Below are 26,259 nucleotides of genomic sequence, written 5' to 3' on the forward strand. Positions count from 1 at the left end.
ACACCTATCAAACCAACTGCAATACTACATTAGGATTCAGTTTAGGTTTTACCATTATAAAGAAACACATATTTGCCTTAAATATTGAAAATTAATTGTGTATGATTACATTTTTAATAATAATAATTTAATATTTGTGCATTATTAAATTGTTTCTTACAATTAATAAATTGGTCCATACTTTAAAAATGTCTGTGCTTTTACGGCCACTAAAATAATTTTATATATCAGGCTGGTACTCAGAGCCAGATGAATAAATGCTGTGGTAACTATCCTATAAACTGCAGGTTTTTACCACGTTGGGTAATACTAATGACATTTGATTATCTACTGAGGATTGCAGGAAGTACATATTTTGCAAAGGTGCACAGGGCAAATCAAATCAAATTTGAGAGGAAGCTAGGAAGCCCTGTCAGACACTGTCCTCTTGGATACCTCCTGGAGGAGATCAGGCCAGAGAGGCAATATTTCTGTGGCCGAGGGAGAGCATGTAAGGTTGTAAGATCTTCAACTGCACGTAAGATCTTCATTTCCCATAACGAGGAGGAGGAGAAAGGCTTCTCCAAGATCACAAGGGACTGCCTGGGCAGGGAGAGGAGCCAACAGCAACCTGGCAGGGTCTCAGGAGTCCCAGGATAGTAGCCAGCAAAGGTGTGCATGCTGCAGTGCTGCAGGAAAGGAGAGTGAAGGCAGGCTGCTCTTCATCTGCCTTGTTTGCACCAAGCCTGCCTGTCTGACTGGGCCTGACAGTCCTGAAGAGCCAGCACCATCCTGCTGCAAGAGAGCTTGCTGCCTTGTCCATGTCTTTGCAGGATACCACAATATCTGTGTGTCGGAACCCAGAAAGTCCCTTGGATACTCTTGGATGTTCCGGGCCCAGGTCAGAAGAATTTGAGACCCTGGCATGCAGCCAGAGACCCCTGTGGTTTGAAGTTGACCCATGGAACAATTTAGCAACCTTGCAGGAAGAACAAGAAATCACAAAAGTTTAGATATTATAGTAGTAGTCACAAAGTGAAAGGAAGAATTTTTGAGTGCTGTACAGAGGGGTTTTAGGCCTTGTACAGAGGGGTCTGAGTTTTGTACATGGGGATCAGAAGTTCTAAGATGGAGGGATTTGGGTGTGCCCTGTCCTCTTTCTTTCTTCTTCCTAACCTCCATCATGGTGATGTTGGCACTCACAGATTGGTTTAGAGTAGAAAGTCATTATTCAATATAGATGATAGGCATTGGGGGAAAAACATAAAACATTTAACATGTAATGTATGATATAAAAGAAGGCACCAGCCCCCTGGGTGTCAGAGTTTGCCTTTGTCTGACTGCTGGACAGACCGCAGCAGCTCAGGGAGAAAATCTTCTAGATAACATACAATAAACTACCTTGAGACTGGATGACTGAAGACTACTGAGTCTTTCTTTGAAGGCACAGGTTGGAGGAGAGACTTTTCCACCTTTCAGGGTCACCCCAATCAGGGAGTGAGCCCTGACATCAGTGGGGTACCCCAGGACTTATGCTACCCTCCTTCACCAGGCAATGCTGTCAGTGCTCTGCCTGTGAAAGGATCTGCCTGGTCCTCCTCCTTCCACTCCCAGCTGCTGCCCCTCTATGTCAGCTGAGGCATGGAAACATGTGTTGCTTACTGTAGCAAGCAGGTGAAATGGTGGGATGTCAAGCATGCCTAGAAACCAGGGCTATGCAGAGCCCCATGGCCCTTTCAGAAAGTCTCCATCTGGAGCTAAAACCTCTATGTGCTCAATTTCCCAATATCCTCAGTAAACCTCTTGCCATCTTGATGTGAGAGGAGACTGTGTAGGGATCATTAGAAAACCTAATTTTATTTGAGTTTATAATTCTGGCATTGATGTGAATTACAGCTGGTACCTGCTGCAGCACATCAATGTAGATATGGATGTGACAGATAAAGGATGTATCCCAAAAGTCAGTGACTGCTATTTTGGGACAGGAAGTTCCCACAAAGGATCACTGCTGGAGATGGGTGGGTAAATTGCCCTGTCCTTCCAGTCCTAGGCAGTGAGCAAAAGAAGCAGCAACAGCAGCTGTCTAGCCTTCCTAGAGTCACCAGCTCTGGAAAACCCCGGCAGCTCTGGGACTCAAGTAAAGAATCTTTTCTTTTCAGATGCTGCTGGGGCAGCCTACTGTTGACTTGAGCTCTCCATGATAAGAGTCTTTCTCCTCTCTCCAGACCTGCAGCACACATAGTCAGGTGTTGCATCCCAAGTTTTGGGTTCAGATTAGGGGTTTTGATATGTATTACTTAGCCAGTTCCGGGTATCCCTTTGTACACCCCTGTTCCCCCCACGGTGTCCAGCTCCAGATCAACTCCAGCAACCACCCCCTGCTCCTTCCTGAGACTTCCCTGTCGGTTACCCCGTCCCCGCAACCCCATTCACCCCGGAGCCCGTGTCCACCCCTGTCACGTCCCTGTTGGTCACCCCGGTCCACGTCACACCCTCACAGCCTGCCCCCATTGGGCAAGAGGGGCTTGCGCCTCCCTCGGCCCACCCCCTATAAAAGCCCACTCAGTTATTTGCTCGCCGTCATTTTGTCCACGCGGCATTGGAGAGCAGCAGCGCTTCTCCATCACAACTCCAAGTGCCAATAAAAACTCTCCAGCCAACCACGCAGACAGAGTGGATGATTCCTTCCTTCTTCGTCTCGTCCCTCATGCCTGGCAGCAGAATGCGGCCAGCCCACCTTGGTGCGTGGAATGCAGAAGCGCCCGGTAGCAAGTGGCATCCCCAAGTCCCACCGAGAAGCAGCGCTATTCCAGGCTCTCTGGAGCTGTGCAGGGCCGGGGAAAAGAATTCAACGTTGCAGTCGGGTAGCAGCACACAAGACCATGCTATTTTCACTCACTTTCCATTCCTCAGTTCCTTGCAAAATTCTTTGGCATGGGAGGTACTCCCTCCACCTCACCCCAGGAAAGAGTCAGCAGAGCCTGGCAGCATTTGACAGTCATAGTCCCCAAAGCACTGGCCCATTCCATTCAGATGGCACCTTAAGTCTGGAGACAGACAGAAACCTCCGCTTCTGCCTTCTGCTTTTCTTTAAGGGAGCCAGCATTTCTCCACCCTGAAACCCAAAACACAGTCAGCTTCCAACTGAATACTTAAACACAGAAACCTGTCTTTTCTGACAGGGATATTTGCTTACTTCTGTTCTGCATCTCCAGCAGCAAATTCTCAAGGCAATGGACCTACAGCCATTTATCTCTGACTGATGTAAACTCCAAAGTCTAAAGCCAGAAGTTCTACATGGGACACTATACTCTCTTGAGTGCAGGAGGCCTGAAAACCAGTGTAATTTCTCAGTCCAGTGGGTGCTTTTACCAGTTGGTGGTAAAAGCTTGGGCTATTTCATTCATCATCCATGTTTCTTTCCTCATTTTCCTTTGAATGTAATGTAGGAATAGTGACATTCAGGTGTCCAGTTACATTGTTGTTCAACTGTTTCACAGGATAGGGTGGGAGAGAGGTTGGTGAAGTGCTGCCCAAGAGTTCCATTGCTACTGTCCATTACTGGACTTCCTCCACTACATCCATGTCTCTTTTACTGAGGAACCCAGAACTGGACGCAGGACTTCAGATGTGGCCTCACTGGTGCTGAGTAGAGAAGGATTGTCTGCTTCTACCTGTTGGCAATCCCTTGATTAATGCAGCCCAGGATCCTATTTATTTTCTTTACTGCAATGACACACTGCTGGACTGCTCCTGCACAGGTGTAGGACTGTGTACTTCTCATTGTTGAAATTTATTAAGTTCCTGTCAGCCCATTTCTCCAGCCAGACAAAATCCATGTGAGCTGACAACATGACCCTCTGGTGTATCTGCCACTCTTCTCAGCTTTGTGTACCTTTGCAGAAGGCACACTCTGCTCCATTATCCAGCTTATTTATGCAGGTGTTAAACAGGACTGGACCAAGTATTGACCTCTCAGGTACTCTGCTAGCTACTGGCCTCCAAATACAATTTATACATGGAGAACAATAAAGTATTTCAAGACAGCCAGCACCATTTCACCTAGGGCACATCTTGCCTGACCAACATGGTATAGAGACATCTTGCCTTCTATGGTAGAGTAACTCCATCCTTTAACAAGGGAAAGGCTGCAAATGTCACCTATCTGAACTTGTGTAAGCAGGCCTCTGACACGGCCCCCCACAACATCCTTCTCTCTAAATAGAGAAGATTTTGATGGATGGACTACTAGGTATGTAAGGAATTTTCTGGATAGTTGTATCCAGAGAGCAGTGGTCAACAGCTCAATGTCCAAATTGAGATCAGTGACAAGTGCTGTCCCTTAGACATTTGTGTTGGGTCCACTACTGTTTAATACCTTCATCAATGGCATAAACAGTAGGATTGAATGAACCATCAGAAAGTTAGCAGACAACACAAAGCTCAGTGGCTCATGCCTGAGGGGCAGAATGCCATTGAGAGGGACCTGGACAAGCTTAAGGAGTGGGAATCTCATGGGGTTAAACAAGGCCAAGAGCAAGGTGCTGCACCTGGTCACAGCAATCCCCAGTACCAATACTGCTGGAGCCGGGGAGTAAACAGAAAAAGAACAGCCCTGTCAAGAAAGACTTGTGAGTGCTGGTAGACGAAAATTTGGACATCAACTGGCAATGCGCCAAAATGTGGATTTTTACTTTTTACTATCCATGCAGTTGAATATGGATTCTGATTTTAAGATGCATGGGAAAACTTAAAAATCTTTCAAAGAGATAGACAATTAAGTTTGAATAATTAGACAAAGACACTGTGATATAGGCTATAGCAGAAAATTTAGTGCAGCCATTAAAACAGGTAAAATTCTGGGTACTATTTTCCTCCTCCTTCCTGTTGATGTCTCTCTACCTCCAAACTTCACGACTCAAACTGGCCTTTTCACAAACCACGTTTGGATACATTGAGTTGAAGATATTTGTTGCATCCTGGGGTTGGTTTCAGATTAGGAATTATAATGTATGTCAGTTAGCTGGTTCCGGGTACCCCTTTGTACACCCTGTTCCCCCCACGGTATTCTGCTCTGGGTCAACTCCAGTAACCACCCCCCATTCCTTCCTGAGTCTTCCCTGTCAGTTACCCCAGCCCCGTAACCCCATTTGCCCTGGAGCCCCGTGTCCGCCCCTGTCGTGTCTCTGTTGGTCACCCCAGTCCATGTCACTCCCTCATAGCCTGCCCCCATTGGGCGACAGGGGCTTCCACCTCCCTTGGCCCGCCCCCTATAAAACCCCACTCCCCCCTTTGTTGGCTGCCATTTTGCCCACGCAGAGCTGGAGAGTGAGTTGCGGCTCTCCGTCGCAGCTCCATGCAACAATAAAAAGTTCTCCAGCCAATCACATGGACAGAGTGGACAATTCCTTCCCTCTTTGCCTCATCCCTCACGCGCGGTAGCAGAATGCGGCCAGCCCACCCCAGTGCGCAGAACGCCATGGCACCCAAACCACGTGGTGCCCCGGGTCCTGCCGAGAAACAGCGCCTTTAGCCGGGCTTTCTGGAGCTGCGGGGGACTGGGAAAAAGAATGCAACATCGCAGATATTAATGATGTGGTAAACAAAAATCCATTAAAAGGTGCTTTCTAAGAACAAGTGAAAAAAATGAAGCAATATATTGCACACTTCCAAATGCAAACAGCATTTCCCTCTTCATCACCAAGACTGTTCTCAGTTTTCCTGAATGCTATGCAACCCTTTCTCAGTGGATTAAGTGTACTTGCGGGTATCTATCTTGGTCTGGTACAAATTGCTCAAAGTTGTTGAAGAGCTGAAAGTAAGACAAAGCCTCCCTAATTGTGCATGAAAAAGAAACCACAGATAATTTCTTAAACAGCACGTCATAGTCATCTATCAGCTTGTCTTCTCTATCTCTAGCTAAATGTGACTTACATGATATGCTTCACTCATGCTATCTGAAGGAGCTGTTTGATGTATTTCAAAGGTTTCGCAACTATTTTATGGTACTTACTGCACACAGAATTAATATATTTCTGTTATATTAAAAAAGTTTATATAAAGTTATATTAAAAAATAGAGGACAATGCAGCTTCTTTTGTAAAATGAAAATATGCAGGGAATCCAGAGGTGTGCTAGTAATGCTTGACATTAAGAATGTTTTCTATAACAGAAAATAGAAAGAAAAACTACTTGTGTGCCACCTAGGCAGAGATTTTCAATGTCGTAACACTTCTTTTGCACTGTGCTGTTTTAGCATGCAGTTACAAGTACTCAAACACAGTTAAAGAACATTCTTCAGGTCTAGATAGGGCTAAAGCATCCATTAAAAACTTTTGAATTACTTATAATTAATATGAACTGCCTTGTTCTTAATGTAATACAAAAACATACATACATATGTCATCAAAGAAAACGGATGAAGTAAGGTTTCAATGCAGGGATTGTGGAGGTGAAATGCTGGTTGTCTCTATAATACCAAATAAAATTCTTTACATGGTTGAATATGTTAGAAAGGTCTTTATGCTATATTCTCTTTTTGAACTACACAAGTGTGAATCTTCTACTTTGAAGAACACTAGAAATGGCCAAGTGTAAGTGAGGAGGAACTAGTTATAAATTTCCGAAGACCCCACAATGGAGCAGGGGAAGGAGTCTCCTTCCTGAGCAGTGGGAGAAACAACATGTGATGAACTGACCATAATCCCCATTCCCTGTCTCCATGCACTGCTGGGGGGAAGGAGGTAGAGCTGGAACGGAGGTTGGGGTGAGGAGGAGGTACTTCTTAAGGTCATCTATTATTTCCTTTTATCCTGCTCTGATTTTAGTAGTAATAAATTCAATTAATATCTCTCATTCAAGCTTGTTTTACCCATGACAGTCTCTGATGAATGATCTTTCTCTGTCCTCATCTCAACCTAGGAACCTTTCATTATATTTTCTCTCCTCTGTCCAGCTGTAGAGACGAGTGATAGAATGGCTTTGGTGGGTACCTGGCATCCAGCCAGGGTCAACCCATTACACAATTTTCTGTATTTCATCACCTTAACTACTAGTTACAATAATGGAATACTATAATATTTAGCTGATTTTGACAGCATACAAGAGAGATGTTAGGTTTTCAGATTCTATTAACCTCTCCAACTGAGGGCTACACTGTTGGTTTGTCTGACTTGTTTGTAGTAAGGGTTAGTGATCCATTCAGCATCCTTTCAAGAAGGTAGAGAGGACTTTAGAGAGAAAGCCTGGCATAGTATATGACTTAGAACAGTCTTCATGTATTTCAAACACAAATTCTTACTAGTAAACCAACAGTGCTGTTAATTTAATCAAGGGGAGGTCATTACTGTTATGTTGCTCTATTTTCCTGTTATCTACATTCTTTTCGATAGTGTGTTTACTTCGTTCTCTGCTCTCCAATTCTGCTGGTTTCTTCCCTATCGTTTTCATTGGTAAGGGCTATTAAATATATAGACACATTTATTCAAGCCTCAGGACTTCAATTCATTTGTCACTTCGTAACTACATTAGCGCCTTGTTATATTTTCTGAAGTTTGGAAGGGACCCAGTTACCTGCAGACCAGGAATGCATTTTTTCCCTTTATATTTTAGCCAACTACCTTTCCTTACTCTATTTATGAGCTTTAGTAGACCAAATGTGTTCTCTATTTTATTCCATTTGTACCAAAAATTGTATTTTTCTACAAAAATTAATTTATTTATATTGCTTAGTAAGCTAAACAAGAGTTGAGTTTTATCAGGGGGTTTCCCTCACCCTCAAATAACTAACAAGTATCTTCCCACATTTACATTTTTAATTTCTTTTCAAGTGTTGATGTTAAAGGTATATGTAGTATCCTGGCGTCAGTTTCACAAAAACTCTGCATCTTTGCATCTACTGTTTACTACTCTAGTTACATACTTCAGAAAGTTAGATGCATTGTGTTATAGGTTAAAATGATCAAGCCGAATTTAACAGTTAATAAAACAGATTTTTATTTTGTGAACAAGATTCGGTCCAAGATAGCCACAATCAAAAGGTCAGTGCAGAGCCCAGGGATTGGCGCTGGGTGAGACACAGGTCCAACCTCTACAGCATAGGGTCTCCTATGTTCACACCGACTGTTCTGTCCGAGCAGTTCTTATACTGTCTATTCTGCCTAAGGCAGGGTTTCTTTTCTTCTTTTCAACAGTTCAAATATTCATGTAGTTTCTTTTCTCTGCATGGAGCTGAACAAAGTGCGTCTGGGAAGGGATGTATGCCAGTCATGGAGTTACTGGAAATTGGCATTGAGATGCATCTTCCTGATGGCTCTGGCTATCTCAATCTGAGATATTTATTGAGTATTCATCACCTGGGTGGTTCTCGGATCACCTTGGAGAAGCACCCATCTCCATGCAAACCACATTTATTCACCTGCAAATTAGGTCCTTTTCTCCCTGCTGCCAGCTGCGATTTTGAAATACCATGAAGCAACCTTCCCGTCCCTAGCTTGAGTGCTTAAGAGAACTTACAGGAATATTTCTAATATAGCATATTTCATACATCTATTTCTCATAAGCATGAATTATCCAAAATACACATAACGCGTTGTTAGGATGGCAATACAGATTAATTTTGAATTGCTGGAAGCAGCTTAACAGTATAAAACTCATGCACATAACACTGTTTTTATGATCTGTTTATTATCCTTTAACAGCAGCCCTGAATGAAAACCAGTTCTGAGTGAGGCAAACTTCTTAGCTTTGTCCATGAATCAATAGATTGTAGAAGTGAAAAATAGCATAGAGAGTAAAAGATGGGGGATAAAAAACTTCACAAATCTTCAGACTGCTCTGATAGCCTAAGCACATATCAGGAACTGAGTTTTGATCTCTTCTTAAAATCAGCCACATATTTTTCATATAAATTCCTCTAAATGTAAGATCACCTGCACAGAATTGCTAGGAAAGATTTCTGGATGTTTGAAGCTGTAACAAAAGAGAAGCTGATCAGAAAGTCTAGCGGGTTGTTTTTGTTTTTAAATATGTCAGAAATATATTAAGCATATACATACAGAAGCTTATACAAAATATTTTGGCTGGTAAATCAACACTTTGGAAATATATTTTGTATTAAGGTGTTGGGGTTTAGGTTTTGTTTTTTTCTCTCAGGGAATTTTCTCCCATATGTGTTGCTAGGAGACAGTAATGACCTGGTACTTAAGAGAGACAAAAGAAGTGGCCACAGCTCGGGAGGGGTCCAGTTGGCTAGTCTTCCTTTTTACCTGGGTATTCTCTGAAAAGGGCAGAGATACCAGGAGACTTGGGCTGGGGAAAAGGGGTTGGGTGCAGCTCCTACCTCTCTTGTGTTCTCGGTCTTTGGTGGGAAGAGAGGCTACAGTTGCTGTGAGGAGAATTCGCCACCACTGCCAGGCTCTCTCTCCTGCTGCCTTTCTTCTACCCTTGCTGCTTTCAAGGGACCTGCTGGGGCTCTGGGATCGGCTGTCCTTGGGGATTTGTAAAGAACTTTTTCTTCCATTCTCCATTCCTTCCCATCTCAGCTGAGCCGCCATTACCATGCGCTCCCTGAGTTGTCACCACAGCACCCCCTGCAGCCATGGGGGAATCACTGCACCTGTCCTGCTCACTGGGAACCAACTGCTGTACCCCTGCTGGCTGTGACTGGAACTGCACCAACGGGGAAAGCGCTTAAAGAGCGGAAAGAGACTGTTTATTGGGTTTTCTGTTTATTTTCCTTTTGTTTTTTGTTGCTGCCATTGTTGTTGTCTGTTTACCTTGTTATACACATACATACTAGTAAAAATCTGTTATTCCTTTTCCCATATCTTTGCCGAAAGCCTCTTAATTTCAAAACTATAATAATTCGGAGGGAGGGAGGTCTCCCTATTCCAAGGTAGTTTCCTGCCTTCCTTGGCAGACACTTGTCTTTCAAACCAAGACAGAAGGCTTTTTTTGCTCTTAACTGGAAATAATAAAAGCAGGAACTTAGGTGAGATGTTCACATGAGAAAATGTTTTCAGACCTAATTGGAAGAGAGGAACATACCATTATAATTTCCCTCTTAATACTTTGAGAGAAGAGTATTAAGTCAGAAGCTTCTTGTGTCTTGTATTTTCTTTTTGTCAAACTGAACAGGAATTGCATGGCATTCTTCTTGATAACAACCAGAGAGGAATCTCTAATTTTCCTTTCCTCACCAGATTCCTGGGCTTCAGCATTCTTTCCATCTCCCTGTGTGTGTGGATACCCGCACTAGTGGGTTCCAATTTGCAGAAGTGCTGACCCCAAGGATAACAGCTGCACAAGATTAGCTGTTGGGAAGACAGTTAATGTGAGACACTTTGACTGTTACTTGTTTTCATTGTGCATTTGAGCAGCAGCATTTAAAGGTCCTTCACTATAGATTGTCATTACAGACTTTAGTATAGAAGACCATTTAAAGCAGATCTGAATAGTATAATATTATAGAAAATAAATTGAAAAACTTATTGTGGATAAGCTTAAGCTGTAATAGGTAGTATGTAGGATTACATCCACAGCTGCTAAGTATTGATATGCAAAATTACTGTAGAACCACAGCATATTTATTTTTAAAAAAAGTTATGGAGAATTCTTTTTCTCTGAAAAAATCCTGTAGAAATAAGTAACCAGTTGTTCAGTCATAGAACCAAAATAGTTGAGAGAGGAGATGCACACAACCTGAGGCAGGGCATCACTATACAGGCAGGAGTTACAAATATAAGAAATTTTTTTAAAAGTGCTTTTCAACTAGATCCCTCTTGTCTGAGCATCCACAACAAAAAATAGAAAAGCTACATAAAGTTTTACAGAATGTTAAGCAGATAAGGACAAAGGCCAAATGGAAAAGGATTGCTGATGCTATTCTAATATATAGCCAGAGGAGATTAAGTGTCATAACTATTTTCAGTATCCTCTGGAACATGAGTTCTCAAGGTTTACAGTGAATATGCAAGAGAGATGTGATAACAGGAAGACATGAAAGTAAAAAGAATAATCTTGATAACAGAGATTCAGAAATTGGTATTATTTTATCAACATTTTTTCCTTCGGGCAAGGTTCTTAACTAGTAGGTATGCATCCTCTACATAAACATAAGTAACCCTACATAAAACATGAATAAAATATAAAATAAGAGGCTGTTGCTTCAATCTGTAGACTGGAAAACTGTAGAGTGAAAAAGATATGGTGCAAGTTGTATAGTAATTTTCCATATCAAAGTCTCTATTTTATGTAGAGACACCATTTTATGTAATAGGGTCCTGAGGGAGCTAGCTGATGTCATAGCAAGACATCTTTTATCATGACTGAAAAGCCATGGTAGTCAAGTGAAGTTCGCAGTGACTGGAAAAAGATAAACATTGTTCCCATGTTTAAAAAGTGGAGAAAGGAGGACACAGTGATCTAGAGACTGGTGAGCCTCACTAGCCTGGCAAGATCGTGTAGCAGATCCTACCAAAAGGTGGGCTAAGGCACACGAAAGATAAGGAAGTGATCTGAGGCAGACAGCACAGTGCTTTACTAAGGGCACATCCTGCCTGACTGATTTGGTGGCCTTCTATTATGGAATGATGGCAACAATCAACAAGGGATGACTGATATGTTATCTGTCTAGACTTTTGTAAGGCCTTCAGTATGGTCCTACACAATATCCTCATCTCCAAATACAGAGTTGATTGATGGATGATTCCGTGGACGAGGAAATGGATGGATGGATGGATGGATGGACACAACCAGAGAACTAAGGTTGATGGTTCTATGTCCAGGTGGAAGATGGTGACAAGTGATGTCCCTTGGGTCTCTGTCTTGGGACAAGTGCTTTTCAATATCTTCATCACTGACATTGATGGTGGGATTGAGTACACCTTCAGCTGATTTACAGATGACCTGAAGTTAACAGGTACTGTTTACACCCAGAAAGATGGGATGCTATCCAGAGGGACCTAGACAAGCTTCAAAAGTAGGCATAAAAGAACTGGAAGAAGTTCAACAAGTCCAAGTATGAGGTCCTGCAACTGGCTTGGGACAATCCAAGATATAAATATGGAGTGGGAGAAGTAATTGAGATCGACCTTGCCAAGAAGGACTGAGAGTTCTTGTGAATGAAAATCTGGAAATGAGCAAACAGTGTGCACCTTCAGCCCAGAAGGCCAGTCTTTGGCCTGCATCCAAAGAGGTGTGACCAGCAGGTAAAGGGAGAGGATTTTCACCTCTACTCTACCCTTGTGATTCCCCATCTGGAGTGCTATGTCCAGCTCTGGGGTCCTTAATACAAGAAATATCTGGATCTGTTTGAGCATGTCCAGAGGAGGACCATGATGATCAGCATCATGCTGAAGGTGATCAGCAGACTGGAACTCTCCTATAATAACAGGTTGAGAGAACTGGGGCTGTTTAGTATGGAGAAAAAAGGGTCTGGGCAGACCTCATTGTGGTCTTTCAGTACCCTAAAGTGCATTATAAAACAGAAGAAGAATGTTTTTTATGGGCAGAGAGTGACAGGAAATGGGCAATGTATTTAAATTGAGAGAGGGGTGGTTTAGACTGAATATCAGGAAGAAATTCCTTATTCAGAGGGAGATACAGCATTGGGACAGGTTGCCCAGAGAAGTTTGGGTACCTCATTCTCCTTGAAGTGTTCAAGGCTTGGTTGGATGGTGCTCTGAGCAATCTGATCTAGTAAAAAGTGTCCCTACCCATGGCAGGAGAGCTGTAACCAGATGATATTTAAGGTCTCTTCCCAAGATATTTTATGATTCTACGGTTCCTTAAGACCCTGTATATTTTAACTGGGTCTAGGAAGTCGTGCTGTAGGTCACATCTTTTGTTACAGACATACTCAAGAGCTTATTGAAAATTGTTTGCTAAAGTTTATTTTTCTCAGAAAAAGTTATGACTTATTTAGCTACAAACTGTCTCCAGTGGCCTTTATCTTAGAATACTGACTCAGAGTAAAACACCTGAAGCAAATAAAAGTTTTAAATACTTTTTCTAAAGCTAGAAATACTAGTTTTTTAATGGTTTTGTTTATTTGTTTATTCTTTCTACTGTGTTATATGTGTATATGATAATTTGTGCAAATAAAATTGTTATATATTTTATAGTTACATACTGTTAAGGTATACTCTTAAAAGAAGTTTTTAAAATGCACAAACCAATGACGGGGGTTGCATCACAATGTTGGAACCACCTGGACAAGGAAGGAAGAACCTCATTTACAATCAAATTAATGTGGCCAGCCCGGAGATGGATCGTCCATCAAGGTGATCCAAGGAATGCCCAGACGATGAATACGCGATAAATATCTGAGATTGAGATAGCTGGAGCCATCCAGGAGATACATCTCAATACCAAATTCCAGGAACGTGATCATGGGTGTTCATCACTCTTTGGACATATTTTGTTCAACTTGCCACAGAGAAGGAACTCCACATGAATATGTGCAGTCTGAAAAGGAAGAAAAGGGACTCTGCTTCGGGCAAGAAAAACCGTATAAAAATCGCTCGACAGAACAGTCAGTATGAAGCATAGGGGCCCCTCTGCTGTAGCGGTCAATCCTGTGTCTCACCCAGCGACGATACCTGGGCTCGGCACTGACCCTTTTTTAGAAAGTGGCTTTTCATTGTTATTCTCTAAATTTTTATTTGGACCATTTAATAAATTTTCTTTAATTAATAAATTGGAGCATTCATTTATAACATATTGAAACACAGGAAAAATATGGTATATAGAATGTATAAGCAAGAAAAAACAGCAGTCATTTTGCTTCAGTGGAACATTTAAAAACAAGGTAGCAGAACATTAAGTCTTTTCATTCTCCATTTTGGGTCAAAAGCATGAATTTAACAAAGAAAAAAAATTCTCCACTGCTGAGACATTAACATGTAAGAAATTAAAATTTACATTTAAATGTAAGAAAAAGTTATCTCTCACAAAAAGGGAGAAAATATTTTGAAGCAAGGTAACTCCTATTCTTTGAGAATAACATAATCTTATGGGGCAACAAGAACACCAGAAAACATGACATATATGGGTTGATGCTTTATTAAATGGACCAAACCAGCAGGGTGGACTGTGTTAGGTAAAGGATTTTGCATACTTGTGCACATGCACAGAGTTTCATGCTAGAATGCTGAAGATGCAGAAAAAGTGACATGGTCTAGTTGCTCCATGATGGGCTGTGCCAGGGAGCTTGGCAGACAATGCTTTAACAGTTGAATTCTGGATGTTCTGTTTCTTCATGGTGCCAGATGTCCACATACCAGCTTCCCCAAGTTCTTATTGCTGGGGATGTTTATAGCCACATGCTGTCTCAAACAGATACACCATGATATCCCACCAGGCCTTTCCAGCTGTTTCAGGCGTTGTTCTCCTGGCCCTTTTTGATTCCTGGTCATACTATGGCTCATTCCACTCAGTTCTTGCTTGCTTGCTTGCCTGTCACCTGTGGCTTATTATGCTTAAGTACCTTAGGGAAATTGTTGCAATAACCCTGCATCAAATAAAAAATAGTTTGAGACAAAAATAGCAAATATTTGGAAAAGAATGAAAATTTAAACACCCTATGAAAAGGATTTGCTTTTAGCCATTACAAGATATTTTGCCATCTGTACTGTCTAGAAGTTTTGAGAATATATCACAGCACAGAATATCCAAATAATTTGGCATTGAGACTGCACATTCCTTGGAAACCTTGCATTTTGTAATCCAGATGCATTTAACTGTAGGGAATTCCCTTAGGTCTTTAGGAACAAAGAACTAGCTGATACAATTGCTGTCACTAATGATGCTTTGAAAGGACCAAGGGATAAAGACAGCAAAGATTGGTTGCTTGAAGGGATTTTCCAGAGCTCATCAACAAAACATTTCTCCTTTGCACATTCATGATACGTGCAAGGAATGTGCTGACACTGTCATGCCTGGAGCAGGGCTTGTAAGCCTTCCCACCTACAGTGGTGTGCTGGTGGAAACTAAAGCCAGTATCCATGGAGCTCTATCCCCACCCTTGCATTCTTCACTTATTTTTCTGTTCCAATAAGGACATAAAAAGACTTAATTTCTTTTTGTTAGATGATTTTCTTTTCTTTTTAATTAAATCTAAATGGTCAAAACGATAGCTAGGAATAGTGAAAATCTAAGGAAAATGTGTTTCGGTGTGATGCTGGACATAGACACATTTTACAAAGCATTGATGATGACATTTGGCACTGATGATGACATCTTGGCTGGAGTCATGGAGGGACACATGGCAATGATTTGCCATCACTGCTCCTGTACCTTTGAAATCCTGACTCTTCTCTGCCTCATCTATACCAAATTTCCAGTGCCTTAGTTTATTATCTTATTGCTCTGTGCACTCTCTCCTGTACACCGGCATAAGGTTGATATGGTTACATTCTAGTTATGTGAATGATTTTAAGATTTCTCATGAAGAGTACATATTTCAGCATTTTTAAGAGGTATTTTCAGCTTTGCTGTTTACCAATAGGAATAATTTTTGGAATGTCCCTGAAGAATATAAGTTTACTCCTAAAACACTTATTGTTCCTTATTCTCTCACTTATATCTGGCAGTCAAGTTACAAATTCATTACATTCTTAGACAGTATTAGTTCCCACACCCCCTCTTATTCTTAATGCATTTTTAGGGAAACAAAATATATTTGAAATTACCCTACGCTCACAGTGAGCACTTTGAAATTGAAACAACGATTTCAAAACACACTTTGCAAAAACAGGTTTTAATCAGTTATTCCTCAAGTGCTCAAATATTAACTGGCTATAATAAAAAAAAATCTGCTACTAGAAGGAACCTTAATTAATATATGTGAAATATTTAGGGAACTTCAGATGAAAGATGCTATGACCTGTCAAAATATTCACTAATATATTCCTTGAGACAGTTTGACCCATAGTAAGTGACTCTCCTTCTAGCTAAAGGCTGACAGATGGATTTTGTGACAAATAGTTTGTGCTTGAATTAACAATTTCAGAACCTATTCAGATTTTTCTTTTTAATTTTATATTTTCTGAAGGAGAGTATCTGCAGTTCTATTATTATATGGGGCAGAGGGGAGAAAATTCTTAGTCTAAGTGTGTGTGTGCCTGACTAAAATAATAAAATTTTGTGCTGGAATGATCTGTAGCAAGCTGACAGTTAAAAATAACTTTATACAGAACAGATTGGTAATGTGGATGCTATTCAACTGTTTTATAGGACTTTTCAACCCTTAGATGTATTTTATTAACTAATTCTGAAGGTCCATATGAAAAAAAATCGCCTACCTTATGAAAATATGACAGATGTAAGCAAATAGAGTGAGCTTTAGCAATTTCCACACCTTGCGCTTCTGTATTGTTTGGGGAATTTAAAATTTTAATATTCAGGTTTTGATGATAATGAAAAAGCAAACTTTCAAAATTGTCATTGTACAATAGCCATTATCTATAGAAGTCTCTACGTCTGTTAACAGTATCCTTTAAAACTTTAAATTTCACAAAGAGCATATCTAAAGCTGGCAACACTAAAATGAAATGTCAGGGTGCCCTCTACTGGCATACAGTGGTAGCACCAAAGAGTAACAAAAATCAGGCAAAATCCAAACGATTGACAGCTGCATTTAATTTCAAAGGTCTCGCACTCGTTAAAAACATATTTACATCCCTCCCACGTCTTGAAAAGATGGTGGTACCATAGACAGTATGCAGCTTGAAGAAACAGACTGGCTTCTCCAGTGGCTGCTAAGTGCATGTCAGAATGAACCACGATCATAATACATCAACAAGGCTGCAAGATCGTGCATCATCAATTGGCAACATGCTTTCCAGGGTATGAAAATAGTAACCCAAGCATATTCTGTTAAATTTTCTACATCTCATGAGAGCCTACAAGTTCAGCAAGGATTGTGAAATTCCTGCTTCTGCACGATCTTTCCCTGCTCTAGTTCCCCATAGGAGCTGAGACAAAAATGGGCTACTGACCTGTGTTAAGCTTAGAAAAAGATTGACAGTAGCACACTATCAAAAGGAAGACAAAGATCAAGTTAACAGATGCCTCAGATATCAAGTGAAAAGCTTATTGTGCAAACTGGAAACATTTGTTTCAATGTGGCAGCAGTCAATTGCTGACCATCAGCATCTAGTGTCTGACATGGGGAGGAAGATTTTTACACGTGTCTGTGATTCCAGTTTCGATCAGGGTTTTAGTATTAATATTAATATTAGTATCTCTCAAAGTATGCATAAAAGCCAGATAAATGGACTTGTTTCTTGATACCACTCTTCATACTTCAATACTGCAGAGAAGCAGGAAATGAGAGATTTTCTTTGGTTACAGGGAATTTTGGAATTGTGTGAAGTTCCTTTAGACATAAATAAATGAAAAATGTGTAAGCTCAGCATTATTTATTATTTTTTCAACCTGAGACTCAGAATAGAAATAGAAGCGCCAATGCTTGTTGCAGTATTACTTGACATGCCCTCAGGCGTGAAGGTGTGGCAAGCACATCACCATTTAGCTGCACAGTCTAGTGAAGTGCTAATGTTTCAACCTCCATATAGCTATGAAATTGCAGTGCATTAATACTTCTTCTTTTTTGCCAATCACAATCCCAGAATTCAGTGGAAGACACGTTCAGCTTAATTCTGTTTTCAGACTCTCAGCTGAAGTTTAGAGTATTAATGCTTTGTAAATATTCTTAAACTGTCAAAAGAAAAATGTCTGGCCTCAAATAAAAGCAGAAATTTTGTTTTGGCTGTATTAATACCATAGTTTTACAAATCAAAGATTTTTTTTTTTCTCAAGTCCACAGTGAAAATTCTGAGAGCTTTATGCACATTCATATCTACTCTTAACCACTTTATGAAATATGGAATTATTATCATCCCTATTGCACAGCTGGAGAATTAAATATAAATGCATTAATCAGACAACAATTGTCTGTCAGCATGGGTAATCAAATCTATGCTGAGTTCCATCCTAGAACCTAAAACTGATCAGGTAGCATGTGACCTTCTGATTTTGGGAACCCCATGAGATGCTGCTAGACTTCCAGCCCAAAGCAAAGAATAACTTCATAATGCTTCAAAGTGAAAGGAGGGAGCAGTTTCTGGGAGAAGGAATGGTGAGGATGTGATGAAATGATCTATAATGTCCTACCTCTGGAAGCTTACTCATTTCTAACAGCTATCTCAGATTTACACAAAGCCAAGATACCAGTGCTGCTCTGTCATATTGGACATTGTTGTGCACCAGGCTTTTTATCCTCTTGATCAGAAGTGTTAGAATGATGGCATAAACATGGCAGTTGCCTTCTACTTTATAGCTGTAGCTTGTTCTGCTCCTGGAAGACAACACTTTAAAGCACCTGCTTAGAGGAGTTGCAGAAACTGATTTGCTGCCTTAGCACCACTCTTCCCTTTACCCCACAGAGGAACTGGGTACAACATTTGATCAGAAGATCACTGTAGGACTGATGAAGCTGATGCATCTGCAGCTTCCTCTAGACATCATCACTGATGCTATCATCACACTGTATCTTTTCCTCATGGTTCAAGTTTGCATTATAGTAACTGGAGCTGCTTACAAGCTATTGCTGCCTAATGTAAAAGGACTGTGAGAGGCCACCTCTCTTCTTAAGCTTAAGAATTAAATTATGCTTGCAAGGTTTTCCATTTATGAGTTTTTCTCTTTGGGTCATCTCTGATCATGTTTCACTTCCAGGCTAAAATCAGAGAAATTCCAGGAATACACAGCCTTTATCTAGAAGAACAGAAAACAAATAAAACTCCTCCCTCTTTTTCTTACTCTGCTGTTCCCTTATGATTTAGGAAGTATTCATTTCAAATATCACCTGAAAATTCAGCAATAAGAAGGGATGGTTCTGGTGAAACTTCCTACTAGCAGTTTGAACTTCCTTTCTTCCTCTAAAGCTAAGAAGGCCTTGCAACCCCATATATGGGCAGAAGCTTCAGGCATATGATATCTCTTACATTCCTATCCCGGATCTCTGGGTTCTTCCTACTGTGATCTGTGGAAGATCCAGGCAGGTGCAGATATGAAATGTTTGACTGGGACTACCCAGTTAGTTTAAGTGCTCCAATTTTTGCTCAACATTTTAGATGTATTGAAAATCAAATCACCCAACAGATCTCAACATAAGTCAAGAAAATTTAACTGCATATTGCACTGTGTTCTACTTGCAGAATTGGCAGAGGATTATCTAGCTTATCAATTGCAAGGGTCACAGATGAGTTTTGCCAAGCTTTCATTGCTTCTGAATAATAAATACAAGTACTTGAGGAACCTTACAAACAAAACCTGTGATGACAACTCAGCTAAGTAAAAACTCAATGGGCTGTTGCATCCCAGGTTTGGGTTCACATTATGGGTTTTTTCTTTGTTAGTTTTCCAGTTCTCTGTACCCTCGTGCATCCCCCGGGTTTTCCCCTACTCCTGTGGTTTCCGTGCCCGTCTCCCCGTTCTCGCGGTCCCACTCACCCCAAAGTCTCGTGTCCGCCCCTGCCGTGTTCCCATTGGTCGCTGTAGTACACGTCATCACCACGATGTCTGTACCCATTGGGCGGGAGGACTCCCCGTCCGCCCTGTCCTTTCCCTATATCATCCCACTCCTCGGCATGCTCGAGGCCATTTGCGTCCGTGCGAAGCTGGGAGCGGCTGCAGCCTTTCCATCGCAGCTCTCGCAGCCAATAAAGCATCCAGCCGCCACGCGGACGGATTTGGATGAATTCCCTGCCTCTTTGTTTCTTCCCTCGTGCCGATGGCAAAGCGCGGCCAACAGCCCACCCCGGAGCGCGACAGCAAAAGCGCCCGGAAACTGCGGCGAGCCCCGGCCCCGACGAAAAGCTGAAAAGCCCAAGCCGAGCACTCGGGAGCTGATTGGGGCAGACAAAGTAAAGAGCAGCCGCGATGGGCATTTCCAGAAACCAAACTTTAAATACAGGCACTTCAAATGTATGTTAAATGTTTGAAATTTTGCCAAGGTATTTATGGAATTCTTTTTCTGCAGTCAGCTTGGTGCAAGTTGTATATTGTGACATCCACAATCAGATGCCTCAGTATCCCTCAAATAATTCAGTCAGCCATTATAGCTATAACAGAGTCACAATGCATACCATATGCTAGCTTTTATAATGGTATGATTTTACTATTTCCAACAGAAACAAAGTGTGTTCTACCTCTCTTAAAGAGAAATAACCTAAAAATTGGGAAAACTGCACTTCCAGCTTATTAGTCCATTAGAAATTCCACTAAAACAGCTGTCTTGGTGATATGCATTACAGCTCATGCCTACTGAAGGATCTTGCTGCCCATGTGAAGGCTCTAAGCACAGGACGTGTCCCATGTCAGTGACTGCTGAGGGACAGGAAAGTCCCTAGATAAGCACTGTTGATGGTGATTGGATAAATTGCTGAATCCTCCAGTTTCAGCCAGTGACCATAAGAAGTAACAGCTGTATCTGAAGGTGCTGGTAAAGCAGATCTTGTCAGAGAGACACCCAGCCTCTCCTGGAGCCTCTCCATTCACAGATGAGATGAGACAGAGGAGCTTGAACCCCTTTATCTTTCCCTGCATTGTTAGTGCTTCAATTCCATGTATTACAAAAGGTGGAGAGAAAGTGAAAGATACAAGCCCTAAGCACAGTGCAAGGGAGAACAAAGAAGCATGAGGGTGGCTGCCGCTACCCCATCAAATGAGCTGTGGGCCAGGAGATGGCTCTCACTACAAAGACTTCAGCTTGTCCACTGTTTGCCCTAGAGGCATCTGAAAGATGTCTTCTCTGTGTGTCCCAGAGCTACCAGAGCTTTCAAGAGCCAGCAGCTCTAGGAAGGCATAGCAGAAGTTGCTGTTTCTTTGACTGCTCCACTGTGCTACATCTCCAAGGAAATACTAACAAAGATAAACAGCTCAGAAATTTTCTGTACATTACAGTGCACATCAAGAATATGTATGACAAATCTGTTCCCATCTTCTGCAACACGTTAGATCAAATGGCAAGTAAAGACAGCAAAGCCTGGAAATTTCACCAAGTCTGTGCTTGAACTACCAGAGTGCTAAAAGTTTAAAAATTATAAAATAATTACAGAACATTCTAGACATTCTGAGCTTAAGTCTAAGAAAACCTACTGTGCTCTACAGAAAATTAAACATATCTATAGAATATAGTTGCTTTTAAACAGTGTTACCTGAGTATACACCCAAATTCATTGCGTCATTTGCCTATCACAAAGTCAGCCTACTCCTTTGCTAGGAAGAAGAACCCTTTCCACTGACCTACATGCACCTGAATCCTTGCCTTCATGATATATGAGAAGCTTAGGATGCATTCTGAAACAGAACCATTACTCAGTGTATGAGTGGCCATAAAGATTTACAAGACCTACAAGTGTGAAACCAGAAAAGTCCTCATAGCAGTATGACTACCTTCAAAGCGAGAATTATCTGTAAGCCAGATTTGAATACAAAATTCCAGATGTGACTCCCATCTTCTTTCTTTCTGGAGGGAAGAAGCTATTTTAAAAGAAGAAAAACCCCATATTTTCAATCACTTCTTTATTTAGATGGAGAACTGTTCAGGGAACTGTTAGGGTATTTCACCATGTTTTTCACAAAGATTCACTCTGCAATAAATAAAGCAGGCTAAGAACCCTACAGTTAAAAAAAAAAAAAAAAAAAAAAAAAAAAAAAAAAAAAAAAACCAACATCAAACCTAAAACATTTATCTATATCTGGCTGCTGATATCTCAGTGCTGGCAGGCTTCCTAATTTCCTCTGTGACAAGCAGCAAGCAGTTCTGCAGCCAAGTTTGGTAACCAGGAACCCATGTCATATTTTTACAATATTTCTGAAAACATACATCTTAGGAAGCAGGATGACAGGAGCTGTATGCAAGTCTCCCAGAGAAAAAAGATTTCATCCATCAACATCATATCTTATGTGATTCTAGAATCAAAGAGTCATGGAGCTCCATAAACAAAGTTGTGAACTACCTGATGTGCAAAAGCAAACATCCTCCTGCTTTTTTCTGGATCACCCCCTTTATCCTAGTACTGAATGTTTAGATACAAACTTTTATCAGCCTGGTAATTCCTCTCTTATCCAAGTCAGATTTTGATCCTACCACCTCAGGAATACAGCATTCTTTAGGTATTACCTGCAGGAGACACAGAGCAATAAGGAAGTGCCAAGAATTTTGCAACATGTCAAGACTAGGGCCATGTCATCATTGATGACTATTTTGACCATTCCTTCTGGTCCCATTTGTTGAAAGACACTACCATTCCCTACACCTTAAAAACCAGGGCCCCTCGACAGGGTGGGGCAGTACTTCACGCCAACCACCCTTCTGCTCTAAATAATGAAAATTTATCTCTGAGGTTGTTGCCCTGTGGTTGCATGCTTTCCAGAATTGCTACAGAATTATAATCTGACAAAACAGAGGTATGCCAGTGCAGTACCTGTGACTGCTAGGCCTTGATAACTAACATAGTTACTAGTTCTGTAACTGTTCATAGTAATACTAAATAACAGTAACTGTAGTATGGTACCATTAATGCATCTGTAAAAAAGTTTCAGATCCACTGAGTTTGAAACAGATTTCTTCCAATCACTGACAGAAACTTCCTTAGAGGCCAGCCATAGGATTTAGGACTGAACTGTAATAAAAAGTTACAGGAATTGTATCTGTATCTATATTTTTCAATAGTTTGGGTTGGAAGGGACTGTAAAATGTCACCTAGCCCAAGAACTCCACAATGAGCATTTTCAATTACGAGCGTTTGCTCAGACCCCCATCCAGCCTGACTTGAATGAGGTGCCATCTCTGAAAGACTCTTCTACTCTGTGAGTATCTGTCAATGTGCAGTGGGAAACGAACATATGGCAGAGAGCAGAAGAGGGGGAAAATAAGAGTGAGAAACACTCTTAGCAGAGGGAACACAAACGCTGAAGAACAATGAGGTGGAGACAGTCCGTGAAACACCAGCAGATAATCACAATGAGTCCTGTGCTGACTCACCACTGAAAAGGGGGAAAAAATGAGGAGGGAGAAGCAGCAAAGAGGAGCTTTTATGGACATATTGTACACCTACAAGTACCCATGCCAGTGAGCAGCTGGTGGGAAGAGTTAGGAGTGAATTTAAGACTGGGAACTGGGACAGGAAATCTGAGTCTTTTTGTTCTCACTGCACAAATACACTTGAATTGTTTTAAATTAGTTTTCTCCAAGTCAAGTCTGCTTTGCTTGTAACAGTATCTCTGTTTTTACTTAAACCATAAATAAATTATAAGCTACCAAGTCTTTAAGCTTCATTAGCATTGTGGACGCCAGGGTTCTTTGATAAGCAATAACTTGTATCTACAAGACTGCATGCTAGTCATTGAGAGACTAATTTAATGTGGTCACTTTTAAGTTTATCCTGCTTATAAAGGCCACTATCTGTGTGAGATTAATTTGACTGAAGTAAAATGATAATGCAAAAAAAAAGAAAGAATTTTCACATTTGCAGGAAATGAGAAATATGCTTTCTAAAATAAAATTCTTGTTTTCTGAAATGATCAAAGCAGATTTTAAAGCAATAATCCACAACATTATTCTAGTTATTCTCTCAGCATTTATTTGAAATAACAATATTTCCATGATATAGTTTATACATTAAGCAGTAGGGAATTGTCTTCATTTCACATCATCCAGTACTGAAGTGGCACATTCGAAGCAGCACATTAAACCTCTGATAGAGTCTGTACAATTTAGATAAATAGAACTCTGGATAACTAAACTAACAGAACTTCTGCAACTGTTACCAAAAGAATGCCAAGAAGCTAGGCACAGCACTGTACACACCAAGTGCAGGAAGGAGGAACACAGGAGAACCAACTAAACAGATGGGAAATGTTTTTATATATACAGCCACATGTCTTCAGTTGCTCAACAGAAAAATAACATGTTTTATTTTGTCCTCATTGAGGAGAGAGTATGCACAAATGATGTTCAAAGAACACATGGCAGACACAAACAAATGAAATTAGGGTTGTGTTTGGTTGGTTACTGTATTCCTCAGTGAATGAGTTTACAAAGGATATCTGGTGCTTAAGCAGCAAGGTTTTGTGCCAAGACTTGACAAGAAACATTAAATAAATGCCAGTTTTATTCCCCATCTTGCCCATTTACTGGCATTTTGGTGAGCATGCTAAAAGTTCCTGAAGGGCAAATTCAGGTGGTTTGTGGTCCAACATTTCTACTACAGGAATCCCCATTTGATAGCTTACAGTTTACCTCTGGAGGGAAATAGGCCTTTTAACAATAATTAAGAATATAAAACTTAGCAGAGAGCAGCAGGACATACAGTACAGTGGTTCACTTTCTGAGAAACCAGAGGATCTACACTTACGCTCTCTCTGTGAGAACAGCCAGCCAGTTTGATTTGAAGATACAATTCTGGTTAGTCAATGTTAGACCTGTGTGAACTGTATCATTAGGAAGGGAAAGATGGAATGGCAAGAACTTTTCCCTCTTTTTATTGAGAACTAAGACTGAAAAAGTAATACAGTAGTGATAGGCATTATCTTCCCAACACCACCTTCACTTCCTGCTACTTCACTATGAATAATTACCTGCTTTGCTTGCCATCCTCTTCCCTGTTTCATCTCATTAATGGCTCTGGTTACTACCAGGCCAGCACAGTCAATAAACTAATCCACACTATGCTGGCTCAGAAAATACAATGCATCACCACCACATAGTATGACAACACATAAACCAAAGATGCTCATTAGGAATTGGTAACTCTAACCACTGCAGTTTGCACTTGTAAGGTGTAAGAAGCAGCATTTTGAAAGCAGTGGTACTGACACAGCTATCTGTGTCAGAGGTGGTGGATCAGCATTCCTAATTGGGTAATGGAACTAGAATATCAACGTAATTGATGGGGAAGAAGCCTGATTGGCCATGAAGCATTCCCTCATACCAGTTTTCATCAATCTGGTTAGTGAGGGTAATAATATCACCCTCTTTAAATCCCAGCTCCCCTTCATTCTCTGGTTCAAAGTCATACAGAGCTCGGCAGCATGGCTGATCCATGTGAACACCTAAGGAGAAGAAACACAGAAACAACATGCTTAAAAATTTCAACACTTAAGAGTACCCATTTTACTACTGTACCTATGACAGATTTAGCTGTTTCTCTTCTCACTAATATTCTGATGACACTTTGGTAATACCTATATTTGGACTGCCAAACGTTGTTAAAAGACAACTATTAGCTTCTGATAGTCTTCAGATACTCTAAGTGCCTGCTGGTAGAAGTCTGAGAATCCCAAAAGACCCAAGCTATAGTCAAGCCCAGACTTGAAAGCACAAATATGATCAATTTGGAATATAATTTTTATTTGCTAATAAAACACAAAAAATTAAGCAAAAGCCCTAACATATTTCCAGCTTTACTGGCAAACAGATGCTTTGTCTGTTTACCTCAGGTGACAGTGTAAGTGGTAGCTTAAAACAACAGTGAAGATATAACTGTGTGTTTGCCCTTTATTTGGAAATTTCACTGGTACAGCTATACCACCATATATGCTCCTAATCCTCTGAATTTTAGTATCACACTTCCAAAGACTTTTATTCCCCATTCCCACAAAACACATAATTGAAGGGCCATCAGGAGAGATTCAGAAAAAGTTTGAAATTGAGAGCTTTCTAATATGCTAGTTCATGAATATCTGACCATAAACTCTTTAGGATGGCTAATGGATATTTTTATAAGTCATTAGTTTGATTGGATTTTCATATGTTATATGAAATTAACAAATATACTCCCTCTTCCCTCCCCCTGAAGTCTCTATAGCTTCAAGCCTACCAAAACCAAGATTGTTACTGGTCAAATAATTAGGATTTAGCAGCACTAAATTGTAAGAAATCATATCCACACCTGAATTTCCATAGTAAAAGTTCATACACTTTCAGTCATCTGAATGAACCGATACATGCCACTTCACCATAATGAGAGTTCTAAGAATATATATTCTACTTTTCCATGAATACTGGCTTTAAGATGAATAAGTTTCAGATTCAAACATTCTGCATATTTGTTTTGAACATTCACTCTGGTTAGAAGGCCCATGCTTGAGTTATTTTAGAACAAAAATTTTCTATTTCTATAGATCGTAATAGAGCAAGTTTTTCAAACACCAGACTTATTAAATTCTATAGTGAAGTATTTTCTTTACATATTGCTCAGAGTGTAT

The 26,259-nt window shown here is 40.7% G+C and overlaps 1 protein-coding gene across 1 annotated transcript in view; it reads right to left on the bottom strand.

Annotated features, from left to right (window-relative positions):
• Positions 1-23,607: 23,607 nt before the first annotated feature.
• The window catches only part of SH3GL2 (SH3 domain containing GRB2 like 2, endophilin A1), a 90,772-nt gene continuing 88,120 nt past the window's right edge, over positions 23,608-26,259 (bottom strand). Inside the window, exon 9 of the mRNA XM_068177587.1 lies at positions 23,608-25,104. Coding sequence (XP_068033688.1) covers positions 24,905-25,104 — 200 coding nt within the window. The 3' untranslated portion in view covers positions 23,608-24,904. The remainder of the gene's footprint in view (positions 25,105-26,259) is intronic.

The sequence above is a fragment of the Anomalospiza imberbis genome, chromosome Z (genome assembly GCF_031753505.1).
Source record: "Anomalospiza imberbis isolate Cuckoo-Finch-1a 21T00152 chromosome Z, ASM3175350v1, whole genome shotgun sequence".
Lineage (NCBI taxonomy): Eukaryota > Metazoa > Chordata > Aves > Passeriformes > Viduidae > Anomalospiza > Anomalospiza imberbis.